At 34.9% G+C, this 19,181-nt stretch overlaps 1 protein-coding gene across 1 annotated transcript; it reads left to right on the top strand.

The window, feature by feature from the left end:
- The first annotated feature begins 427 nt into the window (after nt 1–427).
- LOC110109407 (O-fucosyltransferase 6) lies at nt 428–18,881 on the top strand. Its single transcript, XM_020840475.2, has 11 exons — nt 428–782; nt 892–939; nt 1,783–1,842; nt 1,955–2,045; nt 2,358–2,434; nt 5,688–5,776; nt 5,886–6,072; nt 12,876–13,057; nt 17,201–17,303; nt 17,373–17,701; nt 18,399–18,881. The coding sequence occupies exons 1-11, from the start codon at nt 606–608 to the stop codon at nt 18,826–18,828; spliced, it is 1,773 nt and encodes a 590-aa protein (XP_020696134.1). The 5' UTR covers nt 428–605; the 3' UTR covers nt 18,829–18,881.
- Nucleotides 18,882–19,181: the final 300 nt, after the last annotated feature.

Raw genomic sequence — 19,181 nt, 5'->3', positions numbered from 1 at the left:
AAATAATGATATATCAACATAATCATACTCTCAAATTTTATTTTATATTTTCATTAAACAAATATATTACATTTACTTTAATTACTAGCATAATTAAACATTTTTTAATTTTTTTAGGGGATTACATACATACTATTTTATTTCATGCTATTTACATATCTAATACCTAAAACTTTAATATTATAGTCTTATCACTCATATAAAAATTTATTATCAAATATATCACTCATATATTTCATTCTTATGGTAGACATGTAATATTAGAATATTAGATATTAGATATATAAATAATATGAAATATAGTGATATACATGCAATTTTTTTTTTTTAATTTCGTAATATGAAAATAATGTATTATTCATTTTAGTACTTATTTTTATGAGTATGAGTTGGCAGCATGCCAACTTTTTTTTTTGCGTTTCTCCTATCAGAGCGACAGCAAAGACATCCGCATCCCAAGCAAAGCAACAGTGCTTGCCTTGTTCTCATCCTACCCGCGTCCCCTTAGCTCCTCGATACCCGTCTCGCCGAGCTCGGACATCTCCAAAGGCCAGCACTTTGGGAGCGGAGCCGTTGCCGGTCCGGGTCATCCAAGGCGCACGAATATGGCTTTCCAGCGGCGGCGCCACCGATTGACTCCGGCGATGCGGACCAAACCCGCAATCTTTACCGCCACCTTGCTCGTCTTTCTTTTCATTGCTTTCCTCTTCTTTTTCACACCTCGTCTCGATGTTGACAGCCGCTCGCTCGCCGAGCCCTTCCACCGCATCCGCGATCGACCGGTAGACCTCTCGCTTCTCTTCTATAGTCTCTCCCTCTATATGTCGCGTCCTTTGGTTCATCTTCGGCGCCCTAATATTTTTCTCTCTATTATTCTCTTACTGGAAATAGAGGCGGGGCTTTAGGGATCTACAGAGGGAACATTATCCTGGCAATAAGGTTCACATCACTATCTCTAACATTAACAATTTTGAAGCGCTAGAATGCATGTTTGATATTGCATTTATTAAGTCAAACGTCCATGCTTCTTAAAATTATGAGTAGTGCTAGGTTGGCTTGTTTTGAAACAATTAAGGTAAGCATGAATATTTTAATGTCTGTGTTATCAAATGATTAGAGTTATATAGATGTAAGCATTATCAATGAATGCTGTGTGTTTGAGTCATATGTTATCTGCTAACGGCTTTGTGCTTGGTTCACTTTCCATAGACTGACACCAGATGTTAGAAAAGTATAACTGGGGGATTTACTTACATACCACAGAATTATTATGCATTTGTGTATCTGTATCAAACATTTTTATATTAAATTATTTAACATATTAGTGTTTCAATCATATCAGAAGATATATATATGAAAATATATATTTCACTTAAAAAAAAGTTAATATTAATGATATTTTTGATGCAATTTAAAGATTTGAGTGTTATGTAAGCTACTATAAAAATTTATACGTTAGCTATATAAATACATAATAATTATGTGGTATGTGTGTAAACCCCTCATTATAATTTGCATGCCATGCATATTTTATCTATAAATTAAATAAGTGGCATCTCCTAATAATATAACCTTGGGCAGCATATGCCAGTGAACTAACCAACACTTAATTCTTGCAATGCAGAAGCTGTGCAGGGTAGTCAGAATGCTCTGATTCTAGTGAAACTGAAAACAAAATGAAAAAAATGGTGAAAAAAAAGTAGAAAATAAAGCTAAAATCAAACATTCATCATGTCTTGGTTGATTTCTACATTGTATTTATTTATTTTTTAAAATGTGTAGAAGAATGCCTCTATTGATGCGCAGCAGGAGGTATCCCATCCAGCGGTTTTTCATATTCCAGTATGTATTTTTCAACCAATGATTGCTCATTAGATTTATTGTTCAGATGTGGTAATGGGAATTCAATAATCTCATTCAAAGATGGTATGGTGCCTTTTATTTTCTTTGGTAGAATGAGGGAGAAAAAACCAAGTATGATCTTTGGAGTTCGAAGTTGTCCAAGTACTATTATGGTTGCTGCAATGCTAGCAAAAAATTTGCTGGTGAGTTTTAGTTGTTGATGCAATGGTCAAGTATAGGAAGTGGAAACCTACTAAGCTCCAAGTAATGTAACTATGCAAACAATCATTGTGATTAGAATTTGTTTTGGGGGCCACTTTTTTATTAAACAGTTTTAATTTTTAGTAACTTCTAATTTTAATTAGGTAAAATATCAGAGCACATTGAAAAAATGAAGGGGTTACTGGTCAATTTCTTCACCTTACAATTCCATTTTTATAAATGTTAACTGAACCGCAGGCTATTTATTTATTCTCTTTCACCTGATAGTATTTTCTTGTTGTCATATTTTGCAGCTGCTGAAGTCATTACTCTTCCAAACAGATATTTGATGATTGCAACAAGCGGAGGTCTGAATCAACAAAGGACTGGAGTGAGATACTTTTCCCGTAGTATAGCAATTGTGTCTATTGGAAGGAGAAGAATTTTTTTTTTTTTTTAAATCTTATTTGGTTTCTTCTAAATTTTGTATTTAACCAAAACGTCATTTGAATTTTTAAAGCAGACTAGTTTAGAACCAGAATGAGATTGTTTAAATAATTTATGTTTAATATTTTATGTATATTTAAATCCAAAATATTAATGTCATAGAAACAACCTATTTGCAAATGCAGGGGTACTCCTGCGTAGATTAACCTCCAAAATCTATATTAATGGGAGCTCCATGATTGAGTTTTTCCCCCAGTGTATCTTTAGCTGTAAATGTTCTGTTTGTATGGTTTAGACTTGCAGATGCTAATTGTTTTTCTTATTGAGAAATCTTGCCATCTGTCTTGTAGTCCTAAACTGTTCATGTATTGTATGATAATCTTAGAATCCTACATATTTTCAGTGGTGATGATAGATGCGTATCCACCTTTTATTTGTACTTCTTTTATTTGCATTTTACTTTATGTGCTTATGGACACCAGGGCTTTAAAACTTCTTTGGCAAAAAGAGGATAATGTGTTGTTCTTGGAGGTAAATGTTAACCCATTGATAGTTTAGTGATTCTTAGGTGTTTGAGGATTATCTGCAACTTTGAAGGCATGCATCATTTGCAAAGTAAGACTTCATTCTCTCTTCCTGTGGCGTATTGTTAAAGTAATGACTTTGAGGCTTATTTTGTAGGTGTTGACCTCGATGACTATTACAAAGTTGATGCAATCAAATAGGATGAAATGACAAGCAACATATGCAATGTTGCTCAATTACACAATCAAATAGGTTGGAATATATTGATCAAGAATGTAAGTCATTGAAGATTGTTTGTTCGGGAAATAGATTGCGCCCGTGTGTTGGGACATTAGAAACAACTAAGATAAATATCTATATTACTTGGGTTGTTGCATAGGTTTTGTCACCACCCAACCCGATATGATTCACAATTTGGATGGTGACAGAGTAGAGGTGGAACATAGTAGACTAAGATTGTTTAGAGAAATATTAGATTTCTTTTAAATAATAGACACTAGAGCTTCTAATTCTTCCACCATACAACAATTTGCTCATCGACAGAAGAAATTTCTTCTATTCCATTTATCCACAAAAGTATATAGTACATATTCTTGCTATAACAGTCTCTGACAACAAACAAACACATGGCATGAAATAGAAAAATGCTAGGACTGTTCAAAAATTCTAAATCAAAAATGGAAATGGTACACATACATCAGCAAGACTCAGAAAATCAGCTTTATCATCTACTTAACGGACCCTTTTCCCCTGTTTTGAACTGAAAAATAAAATGCAGAACTCAGAATGAGCTAACATAGTTCAGTAGATTACATTTTCCCCTAAATCAATTCTCAATAACCGTAAAACCAATGACTTAAGTAAAGTAATTATTCCAATCTTAATAATGAACATACTTTAAAGTCATGTTAGAACAATGTAGGATTTTGCTGATATCTAAGCATGTTATAGAATTCAGAGCATAATATGCTTTGCATAATGCAAATTTAGCTTAACAGAATATAAATAAATACACATTGCATAAGAGAAAGTATTAGAACTCCAGCCCATATGTCTCCCATTCAGAATTCTCGACCCTTATGCCTCCCTTTCAGAACTCCTGGCCTTAGGCCTTCCAGTGCTCTTAGCTCATTTAGAATCTTCACAATAGAACTCCACGGATATATAAAAGAATTCCAAATAGAACTCTCCTATGAACTCCTTATATACAAACATAATATCATTCAGAAATGCACAAATGTATATGTAAACATAAATTAGACTTTTATAGAATTTCAAAGATTTTTCTTATGGGCAACATTTTAGCAATCAAACCCAATATAGTGTTGCAAAAATTCACTGACTCAGAATTCTGCAAAATTACCATAGATCGTGCAGAACTACATTTCAAAGGCTTAATTGTATTACAATACTACTTTTCAGTGCCTGAATATTTTCCTAGTGTTTTATAAATGCAGTGTTTCAAAAATATCAGATAGAAATTTTATAGAAAAATAACTAAATGTCCATAACTATGTTCTCTGCAATGTATCAAAAGTCATGCGGTGAAAGTTTTCCCGTTTAAAAGTTATCTCAGTTAAAATACTAGAAATTTATATTTTTAATCAGGAAAATTCTAAAATTGTCGGATTATTAAAAACTGAGATAGTCAAAATGCAACCTACCTTGATCGGGATAACTTTCGGAATTTGGCTTTCAGCAAAAAATGACTCGAAGCGGGGTAAGTAATCTGCTACCCGTGTGAAGCCTGATTTTTCTTAATTTGTTATTTTAATTCCTTGTTCTTTGTCATCTATATTATTTGATATTGATTTAATTAGTGCTCTTGATATTGATCAAAAAGAATTTTGTATGGAAGTTAATTTGTATAACCTCAATTTGCCTTGACTTCATTTGTTTTCAATTTATTGCTGAAAAATTTGGATTATTTCTATCATTTCATTATCAATTATTTCTAAGTTTTAGTATTACTTAATTACATTTAAAAATAGAAGGCCATTGATTTAATCAATAAATTGTGATATGTGAATCCTTATTTTCTTTTACATCAAATCATATTACTAATCATATTAGCCGCATTTGGAAATCCTAACCTCAGTAGTCTTGCATTGAAGTTATGTTATGAAGTTAAGTCTCTTTGAAGTGAGTTTCATGACTTTTATTTGACTTGAATGAATTTACTACTGCCAAACTCAATTGTGATGCTTTTTTCAACTATATTGTATTTCATTTTTATTCATTCTCTCATTGATTTTTATATTATTTTATTATTATAATAAATTGAAATCATATTTGAAACATCCTCCTTTTTTTTACGTTATTTTATTATCTTTTAGATTAAAAGCAAAAGCAAATAAAAAGATGAAGTTGACTTACAAGCCCTCAAATAATTTCTCACCTTTATGAAGGTGAGTTCAAAAAATGAGAACTTGCTTTCTACCAAATAAACGCTAAAACAATTCTAAAATGTAGTTCCAATCACTTTCGAGCACTTATGTAGGAACTCACCTACCCTTAAACAAACATTCGAAGTCTAAATTTCAGTGCTATGATTCAAACACTTTTAGATCCTTGTGTCATAACTGATTTTCATATTGTAACCTAATCGCTTAGAACTTTTGTAGCATATTATTGATGAAGTGAGTCCTTTTTTAACCTATTGTTTGTTTCAGATAACTGATGCTGTTGTTGCAGCGCGCATATTGAATGCGACTCTTATTGTTCCGAGGCTTGATCAGAGATCTTTCTGGAAAGATTCTAGGTGTGGTTTCATATTGCACTTAAATCTGGTTCTTTAGTGTCTCACTATTATCTATAGGGTTGCAAGTTTATCAAGATTTCCTCCCCTTTTTTTCACTTCGCTGTTTCAGTGATTTTGCTGAAATATTTGATGTTGATTGGTTCATCTCGGCTCTATCAAAAGATGTGAAAATAATAAAGCAGCTTCCGAGAAGGGGAGGCAAGGTCATTAGAGGACCATATACTATGCGTGTGCCAAGAAAATGCAATCCAAGATGTTACCAAACCCGAGTCTTGCCTGTTATGCTGAAGAAACATGTGAGTTGTCCTACTAGAATTCAGCTGATTGATAGCAAATTTAGCTTAAAAACTTTGTCCATCTTCTGTTTTCATTGTATTGAAGTGAACAAAGCCATTCAATATTGATGCATAACATTGTAGTGTTTAACGTTTCCTTATGCAAATTTAGAGTCCTCAAACTTTCATTTAGACAAGACTTTGTCTTTTTAAATGAAAATTATAAAACACACAAAATTCATCTTGAATGTTAATCATCCACATAGAAATTCTGTAAGAAATTTGACATCATAACAAGCTACACTTCCATCAAGATTCACATATAAATTAGAAAATTTAGATTATAGTAGTTTTAATTGAAATCATTCTAACTCATAAATCTATCACAAATTATGCTGGAAAAAAGGTAACAAGGAAAGAATGCATGATGTAAGAAATGTTGGCCTCATGCTGGTACAGGGAGATAGGTTTCAAAGAAAATTGTTATTTACCTTTTTTTACCTCAATTGAAAGTTTTGCATCCAACTTGCTCTGGGCACAAAGAATAAATTAAATTTTCATCAAACAGCAATTGTTCTTTACATGCATAAGAAATTGAATATTTATAATAATAAACCTCAAAGCCCTTTCAAATAGCAAAACAAGCTTAGACAAATAGGATCCATGTTGAGGGCTCACACATAGATTGCATCCCTACAAAAAGTTAAAAGGATAGCTCACAGGAAAATCACAGCCAACAGATAAATGCATAGTGTGCTAGAAGTATCCATAAGGTACAGTAGGGGTACAAACGAATCAAGATGAGCCAAGCCAGAGGCTGTTTGTGCTCAAGTTCGTTTACTTAAAGCCTTTTTAAGCTCGGCTCGAGATCAATTCAATCTTTTATAACAATGTTTGAGCTTGGTTTATTTAAATTCATGATTGATCAAATTTGGGTCATTTTGTAATTACCTAGTTCTAAACAATCAGCTTGTTAGAAAACATAAATGAGCCTTATCAAGTCAATCTTTAAAAAATGATCTTTTAATTTGTCAAGCCTTAAATCTCATCTAGCAAGATCCTGTGCGTACCCCCACATGAGTTACAAGCTTACAAAATGGAGCTTGACAACGCACTTTGAACTATATTAATTTATGTGTAAATGATGTGAGATTAAATAATTTTAAAAAAACTGAATTAATTATGTGTGCATGAATGGGTCCAATTTATAAATCTATAATATGTGGGACTAGTTAGTTATAAATAAAGTCATGAAAATTTAACCATGAGTTAAATATTAATCTTGAATTAAATTTAATTGTTCATATCATTTGTTTAATTGTGAATTAAATTCAAATGTGAATTAAATTGTAAATTTGAATGTGAACTAAATTTAAAATTTAAAGGTTCAATCATGTTAGATTTTCTAGCTTCTTAGTCATATGTAGTCGTGTCCTATTCTTTTTGCAAAAAAACCAAAATAAACATACTTCCTGCATGACTAACATGGGCATTTCAGCGGCCAAATGGAAGCTTCTAAAGTGGTTGTGGTTCCGCAACACACTCGTAAGCACAAAGATAACACATTCACTTGCGGACTTACAATTAGATGTGCTTTCATATGCACAAAAATTTATAGGCACATGCATAAGAAAAGATATACAAGGATAAAAGATGTACATAGATATATAGTTGCATATCATTCAACTTACATTAGACATACACCAATATATGAACACAAACAAACAATTGCATGTGCCTTTAGATGTATGTATGAACTAGACAGAAGCAGATATATGTATGCATGAACATTGATATATATCTATGAATTCATAGCACATTGATTTTGAAAGGTGAGACTCTGAAACTAATTGATGTTGAAAGATGAGCTGTGTCACCCAAAATTTGGCGGGGGTTTAAATTCAATAAAACCTAATTAGGGTTTGGTTTTCCACCTTGAAATGTGTGTGGATGATTAAGGAAATAGGCTTTTGCTATAGAATTTAAAAATGTGTAAAGGGGATGATGTTTGCATGCATGAGAACTTTCTACTTTCTCAAACTTCTCTTTGGTAGGGTTGAAGGTGGGTTGGATTTGTCAAGTTGTGATGAAATATGAAGCATATGCATTATGACAAAATGATGAATACAAAAATTGTAGAAAATTGAATGTTGAAAATACATAATAAAAAAATCATACAATTTTGATGAGTGATGAGAGAATAAGTCAAAAATTTGTATAGGGGTTATAGGGATTCCAGAGGGTTTTGGGAAATTATAGAGAAATTGAGATAAAAGAGAGAGAGTGAGGAATTTAAATTCATGAGGGGGAATAAGTGTCTATAAGAGGGGCAAGAATATGGGGGATATGCTTTCATATTCAACACATCAATCAATTATTCTTTACATCCCAAATGAATTTTATTTATATTAGTAGTACAATAAACTAGTATAGGATAATCATGACCAAAACCTAATGAAGGATAGCCATGACAAATCTAATCCTATAAAGATAAATAAAGTATCCTAATTAATTTAATACAAAAAATGACATCAAAAGCATTCTAGATAGTCCTAAATAAGATTTTTTACTGAATCAACTCCCTTGAGGTTGGAAGAACTCTCCTTCGATGAGCTCAAGGAGGTGGCCAGTGTGGTGGAAGAGGTGAAAGCAGCTCATGTAGGTCAATTAGGTCATCCTCCAAAGAAACAAAGACATACATAAACATGAATATTAGAGGTGAAGGGAGTGGAGAAGGAAATGTCCAAGCTAATAGTGGAATGTGGGAAGGGTAATCCTTGTAGCATGTCTATGATGGAAATGGACTTGTGGATGGAAATGGACTTGTGGAAACTGATGTCTTTCCAAGGATTCATGGTGACAATCTAAAAGATCCGGGTTTCCATGTGTGGAATTTTCACATGTATGCAATCAGAAGTATGGCGTATAAACACTTTATTTCATTAGCTTTATATAATCATGAATGTATGGTTTTTTTCTTCCTTGTATTTGATTAGGATTAATGTCTTTCCATATTTATGGCATTCTCTTTGTATAAGTAATGTTAAAAGGGTGGCTAGCTATGCAAGAAGAAACAATAATATCTTCCATTCTCCACACTTTTTCCACTGTTTTTCTTTTGTTTAATTGTGTTATTGCTGCTGTTCATTGGTTTTATTCGATCCCTTTGTTGTGTTGTTGCTGTTGTTCTCTCTATTCGGTAAAAGTTTGTTATCCAGTGGTTGCTGCTATACCATCATAAGTATTTTTTCAACTTTCTAGTACCTTCCTATTACACCAATGGAAGTTATTCTGGTTTCTCTTTGTTTACTAAGAGCAACATCACTTTTTTCCCCTCTTTTTCCTATATCCTTGATTTTGATTATCATCATTCATCATTAATTTATCTCTAAATCTTTATTGTTTGTCTAGATCTAGGATTCAGGGGTCTTAGAAGTTGTCTTTTATTAATCTTTGTTGAAATCCAACTTCTTGCCTTTGCTTCCTCTTCCTTGAATGTCAAAACTTCCGAAAATCAATTAGGTAGTTCTCATCATTGAATATATCAAAATTTATCAAAAGGGAGCTTCAAAATATTAACTCTGCACATTGGTTGAATGAAAGAGACTCTTGTAAATTTGTAAGGGGGTGGTAAAGTATGTGACCTAATTAAAATAGGTCCATATTGAAAAGATCTAAAGTTCATGTCATGGTTATGAAATTCTCTACAAACAAGAAACAATTGAAACTATATATTCTTCGCTATAAATCAGGAAATATGGGAGCCATTTTTCAAACCTGTTAGAAGATGCAAAATATTTGTCATGATCTTTTAAATCCAGATTGGGATAGCAACAACAAAACAACATACACATTCTTTTATAGAATATTATAATCTAATGAAAAATGTTTGGCTTAAATTAGATCACTACTAAAATAACAATATAAATTGCAATGATGAATTTCATCAAATTCAAATACAAGAGTTGGGAAAAGGGACCCTACTATTTCTTAGTAAGGCTTCTGCCTTAATTCGTGTTAGGAAAATAGGACTAGTGTAATGCTTGATACCTACTGCATAGATGCCTCAAACTTGATGACCACATAACTCAAAGATGATGAGGGTAGGGAGAAATTAGGCACAAACAATAATTAGAGTATACCAAGTTGTTGAAGCTAGAATGAAAACTAGCATGCATATGGTTTAAAGCCACATCATATGAGAGAGAACTAGTTTAAGTTTCATGGAAAACCAATGTCCTGGTTGACCTCCTTTTTTGCATTGATCACTTGCATGCCCTTATTGCATGTTTTGTGGACCATTTGTGTCTAATGAAGGGTCAAATCACGTATTTTACCTCAATTCGTCGTTGGTCTTAGGATTCATTTCTCTTGATCACATATCACCCTTTTTTATGATTTTAAATATATGCGATCAGGTCGACGTTGATTTGATGAGAATTTTACGTGCATTTAGCCTTTCATGTGCGTATTCATTTCGTACATAAAATCTTTTGATCCGGGTCTTATTTTGCAAAAACGATTGCGCGAGTGCGTCCGGATTGTCAAGGTCTTTCAAATGGGTCCATCCGTGCTTGAATCGGACACCGTTCAACATGTGTTGATGAGAGAATTGTAAGAAACTTTTTTTTAAATAAATATAATAATTAAAAGAAATTAAAACCATAACATAATTTTTTGCTGATGCGTGGGCAAGACCCACCTTGAATTCCAAACTGACATCAACCCAAGGTGAGCCTGGGACTGGAGAAGTCAAATATAACCCGATGCTTTGTTGTCTAGTCTTTGCTAGTAAGCACATTTGGTACTTTCTGATGTATTTGTCCACATCACTAGTAAGTAGAGAACAGTAGAAGTTTTCCTGAATAATTTCTAAGGTTTTATCATGGCCAAAGTGTCCCGTTACTTCTCTTCATGGCTTTCATACAAGATAGCCTCACGAAAGGAACAAAGAGGAATTCAGAGCTGGTTGCCCAAGAAGAGGTAACCATGCTGAATGTTAAAGAGTTTATATGTTTGCAGTTTACACCATTCCAATATCTTATGGAAATACTGTTCCCGGGCATACAAATCTTGAATTGCTTCAAACCCCAAAGTCTTCATTTGAAAGGGATTGAGTAAGCTGCAGTAGCGGTTTAAGACATCCACACCTAGTTGGATCTGTTGGATTTGTGCTAGAAGGTATAATAGAAGGAAGACAAATTTCCATCCACTTCGCATGCTTCCCCATTGGCTTGCTTTGATCATGAAGATGTTTAAAGACTTCATGATCTGAGAATAGGATGAATTCTTGTGCCAGCAAATTATGACTATTGTGTTATAAAGCTCGGATGAGAGTATATAATTCTTTGTCATTGGTGGAATGCTTTTGACATAACTCATTTAGTTTCTCACCGAAATATGCCACTTGGTTACGCCCTTGGCTTAGCATTGACCCAATGCCCACATTAGAAACCTCACAATCAACTTCCAAGACTTGGGTAAAATCTCGGAGGGCCAAGACAAGGGCTAGAGCCACCTGGAGCTTTGGTTGGTTGAAACTAGACCGAGCAAGTATGGTCCATGTCAACTGAGGCCTCTTGAGAAGTTTTGTCAATGATGCAACAATGGAACTGAAGTTTTTAGCAAAGTGGAAGTAGAATGATGCCAATCCATGAAATCTCCGCTCCTCGGATAGTTGCTACTTTGTCTTGGTCTATTTCAATGCCTTTTGGAGAGACAACAAAACGCTGAAATTTTACTTTGGTAAAGAAATATCTACATTTGTCCATTGGCAAATAACCTTCGCTCTTCAAGGACTTCAAATACTTGCAGGAGGTGTTGGACATGTTCTTCCACAGTGCGATTATACACTAAAATGTTGTTAAAGTAAACAACAACAAAATTTTTCAAAAAAGATTGAATAATGTGGTTCATTGGTCACATGAAAGTGTTGGGTGCGTTCGTAAGTCCAAAAGACATAATTGTCTACTCATCCATTCCGGGACTCATTTTGATTGGGCCGATAAACTAGTCAGGCCCATACTTTGCCCTGGCGTTAACTATCTTTCCCATCCTTGATTAAATGATAAGCACCCAATTTGGAGTTCCTATTGAAAGTGTTAGATACACCCAAATTAATTGGAGTGGCTAAACGAAATAATATATATTCTCCATCTTTTCTCGCGCATTATTGTTTCAAGATAATGTTCTTAAGTGCCTTTGAGAAGATGCCATCTTAACAACCATATATTTAATAAATAGGATTTCATATAGAGTCTTTGGATATACAGGTCCTATGGTACTTTTCTCCAAATTCCCTTCCGATATCAACAAATCTGAGAATATTCCCCTTAAAATTTTTCTTGTACTCTTTTCTATATTTTCATATTCATGATAGAGACAAATTTAATCCAAGCACTCTAAAATGTATTTTTTGTTTACTCAAACACCAAAAAGAGATATACTTGTTATCAACCAACAACTAGAATTTTTTTTTCCCATGAACGTCACCTTCTCATTTTGCTTTTCTTCCTAATATGTTAGTAAACTCTAAACCCTTTATTGTCCGACATCACATTGGATCTTTCCAAAAATATGATGGAATTATCAAATAGATCCGTCTGATTGCTTGAATCTCTTAACCGTCGTACAATAGGATTACTTGTTGCTTATTATTTTGTTTTACAATTACTTGTTTTCTTTATGATCTCTGTATCTGATTCTAAAGGAGTATCTTTGGTTTATTCTTGTTCTTTGTCTAGTTATTTGTCTCAGTTTTCCTTTCTAAAACCGAGGCTCCAGCTTCTATGCATGTTGAGATCATGTCGTTTATGGTGGTGCAGGTTGTTCAGCTTACGAAGTTTGATTATAGGCTATCAAACAGGTTGGAGACTGATCTGCAAAAGCTTAGATGTAGAGTAAATTATCATGCTTTAAAATTTACTGATCCAATTCAAAATATGGGCCATACGTTAATGAGTAGAATGAGGACAAAGAGTAAGCATTTTATTGCTCTCCATCTCAGGTAAACTGTCATGTTGTTAACTTTTATTTTTTTACTGGAATTAGCAACTTGTATATTAAAAACAGTTTTTTTTTTCAGTTCCGTATTGCAGTTTCTTTTCTAATAGTTTCCCAACATCTCAATAATTGGCATGTCTTACTATGCGTTAGCATGATAACATCTGCATATTTTACTGATGTGAAACATATGCATGGAAACAAGAACTGCTTGGGGATTTTAATATAAGATTATTAAAACTTTGCTAGTTATAGAATTAATGCTTACCCAAGTTAGGCTTTCAGAATTATCAAATCGAAATTAATGGCATGCGGTTACAACTAGATTAACGGGACAATATCAAATTGACAACATAAGAATAGAGAGAGTAATGTTATGGAAAAACAATAATCCACGGTTAATAAATAGAACTTTTCACCTTGGGTCCCTCACTCACGCTCTTGACGGTGGGGTTTTAACGGAGGAAGATTGAGAGCAAACCGAGCAATGCCACTAAGAGACAAATGGTGCCCAAAGTCTAGTCCGTAGGGGAAGTAGCCGGCGAAGGGGAATCCACGGGATGACTAGTGAGCATCCAATGTCCGGGAAGATTGTGCTCCTCGATGGAAGGTACACCAAAGAAATAGGAGATATGAAGCTTTGGCGTTGGCTGGAATTGCTGGACAGCAGCTGTTCAGCACTGGATCTCCTTTGGGCAGCAATTGCGGCAGATTTTGGACGGCTAAACAGCATACTAGCTTGCTTTGGACATCAAGGCAGCAAGCTATTTTGCTCCGGGAAGCTTCTAGACAGGAAATTGGGCTGTTTCTGAAATCTGGACAGCAATTCCTAAAGCATGGTCAGCAGCTTGGGTTCCCTGGATGGCTGAACGGCAACAGAACCTCGGCTGGAGCCTTAGGATCACAAAAGAAAAGGGAATCTGTCTTCTGCAACAATCTCTTTTTCAATAATGCGTCTCGACAGAGTCGAGCCTTTTTATGCTAGGGGAGAATGATGTGGGAACATTTTAGCCTATCTTATGCTTAGGGACTAGTTTATCTCCTTTAGTCTAGAGTCTTCTATTTGCTCCCTTAAATAGGTATAATGTATGGTTTTTGAGACATTGAATGATATAAACCCTTTTGAAGCTTTGAAAAAGCTCTCTTCTTCTTCCCTGGATTGGGAACTCCTTGAAATCCTTCTTGCAGGTTTGATCTTCCGACGATCCACTACATCAGAATTAATGTCGCTTAGGTGGCAAAGTGAGGAGAGAGAGGGGGCTTAGGTTTAATGCAATGGGGACCACAAACTTAATCACAGATTTTTACAAAATCTGAAATAAAATTTCAGATTTCATAAGGGGAAATAACTTTCTAATTTGAGGGCAATCAATTGGAGCAATTTGAATTTCAAATTTGAAATTGAAACTCAATTAAATTGATGGCCTGAAATTAAGGAGCTAAATTAGGAAATAAGTAATGGCTCATAAATCATTCAAATTTCAAATTCAAAATTCCAAAGAGTGGGGAGGAGGTGGCGGCCGGAAGGGGGAAAGGGAGCCGGCGGGCTGGGGAAGGGCTGGCCGGCGGTTGGGGCTGCTGGCCGGCGGCCTGGACAATCCAAGTAGGAGGCGGTGGCAAGAGCAAGGGAGGAGAGAGTGTGGGGGAAATTCTCGAGATCCAAAGCATGAAAATCCACTCTCCCACTAGTGGCTTCAATCCAACTCTCCACAACACAAAGTGATCAAGAGAACTAAAGAAAAATGAAAGACAAGAAAACCTAGAACTCACAAAGAGATCTAGTTTTTCCTACGAACTCACTAAGAGATCGAGGAGGGTGAACTCATGAAGAGAACATAAGTGGCAAATTTTCATTCCATCAAAAACTCCCTATTACATAAGAAAAAGGCTATATAAATAGGCCTCAAAATGGCAAAGAAAGCAAAAGACTAAAATGCCACTTGGGCTACAATAGCGACTAAATACCCATAAGGACAAAAACGGAAACACATAAAAATCAGATAAACTACTACATAAATGACTCAAAATAAAACTCATGATCGTGGCCGGAGATCCCGTCGATCTCCGGCGTCTGCTGATGGTACATGTGTCGAAATCTCTGACGATGTCCTCATTATTTACATTAATTCATTAAAAAGTCTTTTTGTACCTTCGAATTCACGTAATATGGGCAATGGAATATATATCTAGTGGAGAATTAAAATAGAAAAGGGGGAGAGGGATAAAAAAGATAATTAGTTAATCCTCATCCTGTATAATGTTAATCTTAAAGTCATTGACCTCACTTAAACTTTAAGGCGTAATGCTAAATTCTCAAAGCACTAAGAAGATGGTAAAACTTATGCATCTATCACATAGTACTCAAAACATTTCATTCATTATCATCTGAGATTCTATGCACTACTTATAGTAAGGATTTTTCCAAATGACAAAGCTACATGTAAACATTTTAAGAGAAATGCTAAACTACTCTCAAATGATGAACGACATTAATTACTAATATTTAACTTAAAGTAACTAATGACAAAATAACAGAAGACATGAAACAGAAATATAATCTATTACATAAACTTATGCTTTGTTTGGGGCTGTTTTTTCATTACTTCTCGAAGCAGTTTTTTAGTATAAAAATTAAATTTTTTTACTAAAAGCTGCTTCAAAAAGCAGTAAAAAAGTCATCCCATTGAAGCCTTAGTGAATGACACTATGATTGGCAACTAAGAGTAAGCATCTTACGCAATTCTGAAGTTTTGGAAGGGAGGTCGAATCTTGTCATTTTTTTGGGTTTGATAGCCATTGGAAGAGGCATACGGATGAAGCATGTTTCCTATGAGATTTTGGATTTGTTTAGATTTGGGTTGAGACTTCCCAGTGACTCAAGTCTCCATGATGAATCACCTTCTCTACTTTTTGAAGACAACTCTCTATTTAAGAGATTAGTTAGGCTTATTCATAAAGGAATGCTTGTTGGGCTGTTGCAAATCTTGGGGAAGGAGTGGGTAGCCTTGTCAAAGGTTCGTAGTTCAATCATTCCAGGTCTATCAGTAAAAGAAGCTAAACTCTTAAACATCGAGGCGCCTTTTGGTGTAATGGTTGAAATTTCACTCAAGAAACTTCACAGTTAAGTGTGCTCATCTTTGAGAAATTCTGGGATGGTGACCTCTTGGGAAGTTACACCAAAAGGACAAAGCGTGAGGCTTTTTGGCCAAAACAGAGAATATATCAATAATTAAAAGTTTGGGTTGTTACAAATGATATCAAAACAATACACTAGCCAAAAGATGAGAATTATGTGCCATACAAAACAAAGTGCTATGTCATGGGAGCCACCTCTTGAATCCTGCATGGGATAAAGCACTACGTGGCGGGAGTATCCACTTGAACTTGTAGGGGCCACCTCTGGAATCATATATGCATGGTGGATGATTCTAGGATAAAGATACATACGATGACGTCAGTTACATAAGTGGGGGAGATTGTGATGAAGCTAAACTCTTAAACATCGAGATGCATTTTGGTGTAATAGTCAGAATTTCATTTAAGAAACTCCATAGTTAAGCATGCTCATTCAGGAGAAATCCTAGAAAATTACACGAACAATACATAACTATGAGACCCTTAGGCCAAAGCGGACAATATCTCAATAGTTAAGAGTTTGAACTATTACAATAGGACAAGGATAGTGTCGATGATGGAGTCGGTGTTGGGGTATGGGCATGGCGTCAAGGGACAGGAGCTGATGAGATGTCTAGCAAATTCAAGTGCCTAGATGATGAAATTGAAGAGCTCCCCTAAGAAGAGTCTTTCTTTCAAATATGTGTGAACTCTTGTTTATTTTCATGCTAGAGTGTTGATCTCCAATAGTTTCCCTTGAGATGCAAATCCTCTTTCAGAGGATTATAAGCATCTGAATCCATATTCCTATTCCCTGAGACAACAATGACATCACGGACATGAGCGGAGAGGAATGAATTTGGAATTTGTTTAGAATGCAACGAAAATAAGTTCTGAGGAATTCCGAACACTAAAAAAAACTTTACACAAGTTCTACTCTGTAGCAAACATTTAAAAAATAAACTTTTTTTTTTTGTTACTGCACTCTCCTACTACTTGCAACCAAACACCACCTAAGATGTTCTTCTTGCAGATTTGAACCCGACATGCTTGCGTTCTCTGGCTGCTATTATGGTGGAGGAGATGAAGAAAGGAGAGAATTAGGATTAATCCGCAAACGGTGGAAAACTTTACATGTAAGCATATCAGCTACTTCTCTGATTGAATCCCAAACACAATAGTAAATCCCTTGATATGTTTTGCAGAAAAACAACCCTGACAAGGAGCGTAGGCATGGGAAGTGCCCTCTTACACCTGAAGAGGTAGGCCTCATGCTTAGAGCTTTGGGCTTTAGCAAGGACGTCCACCTCTATGTGGCTTCCGGCGAAGTATATGGCGGTGAAAATACATTAGCACCCTTGAAAGCCCTTTTCCCCAATTTCCATTCAAAAGAAACTTTGGCCAAAAAGGAACTGGCTCCATTCTTCCCATTTTCATCTCGTATGGCTGCTCTTGATTTCATTGTATGTGATCATAGCGATGTTTTTGTAACGAACAACAATGGCAACATGGCCAAGATTCTTGCTGGTAGGAGGTAATATTATTTTCTCATGCATTTTACTTTTGATAAGTTAATATTAATAATATATTTGATATACAACAACAACATCAAGCCTTGATCCCACCACGTGGGGTCGGCTACATGAATCCTTTTTCTCCATTGTGTCCTATTAAAAGACAAATTCTTGTTTAAATCTAACGAAGAAAGATTATTTCTAATATTTTTTAACCAAGTCTTTTTAGGTCTACCTCTACCTTTCTTAACATAAGTCAAATCTAATACATCTACTTTCTTAACCGGGTCATCGGAAGGCAGATGTTTTATGTGACCAAACCATCTAAGGCGACTCTCTCTAATCTTATCTTCTACTGGAGCTACTCCAACCTTCTCACGTATATACTCATTTCGTATACCATCTCCAAGGTTAAAGCCACTCATCCACCTGAACATCCTCATCTTTTCCACACTTAACTTAGCATTACGCTTCTCTTTTAATGGCCAACATTCGGCACCACAAAGCATTGTAGGCCTCACCACCATCTTATAGAGTTTTCCCTTAAAGTTTGAGGGGTACTTTTCTATCACACAACAAGCCCGATGCATTCCTCCACTTCAACCATCCAACTTGAATTCTGCTGAAAATATTATATAAATGAATATAAAGATTGAAATAATAGACACATAATAATTCAGTATCATGTATCTTTTAATTCTATATCTCTATTGATAGGAGATACTTTGATCACAAGAGGACTATACGGCCTAATGCCAAGAAATTGTATTCTTTGTTCTTGAATCGTTTCAACATGACTTGGGATGCATTTGCTGCAAAGGTCCGAAAATGTCAGAAAGGATTCATGGGGGAGCCTAATGAGGTAAGGCCTGGAAGAGGCGAATTTCATGAAAATCCGTCGAGTTGTATCTGCGAAAATACAGAGGCAAAGTTGAGGGCTTCACCCATTTTTGACAATCCTGCTGACAATGAAGTGGAAGATGAACGAGAAGCTGATGAGGATTCTGAAACTCCTGATCTTGATGAGGAAGGGGAAGAAGCCATTCTACCAGAAGACGGCACAATCAATGAAACTGAAGCAGGTGTTGATGATCTTACAGTGAGAGGCCCAGAGGAACAGGAATGGGAAGAAATATTTTCAGATTAGTAACTTTCTTTTGAATTGAATTTTACCTTTTATTTTATTCAGATTTACATTCATTTTGGTTGATTAGAACTGCACTAACAGAGATTTTTCTGCGCATTTATTTTAACCTGTACATAAGAGGTTTAGCTGGGAAAATGTACAGGATGAGTTTTCTGGGAGAATGATTTGGAGAGTTGTAGAGAGGTTTAGATTAGATAGTTTCCTGCATTTGTTTAATCTTGTTTTCTTCGTTGAATTTTGTAATGTTTAGTAGTATTCATGCATGATTGGACTTCACAAAATAGTGGAGTTTGTGTTGATTGGTTCAATTGATAGCTACATGTTTTTCTTGCTGTACTTTTCATTTATGATGA

The sequence above is a fragment of the Dendrobium catenatum genome, unplaced genomic scaffold, assembly GCF_001605985.2.
Source record: "Dendrobium catenatum unplaced genomic scaffold, ASM160598v2 fragScaff_scaffold_537, whole genome shotgun sequence".
NCBI classification, from domain to species: domain Eukaryota; kingdom Viridiplantae; phylum Streptophyta; class Magnoliopsida; order Asparagales; family Orchidaceae; genus Dendrobium; species Dendrobium catenatum.
This window is presented reverse-complemented; position numbering and strand designations above follow the sequence as displayed.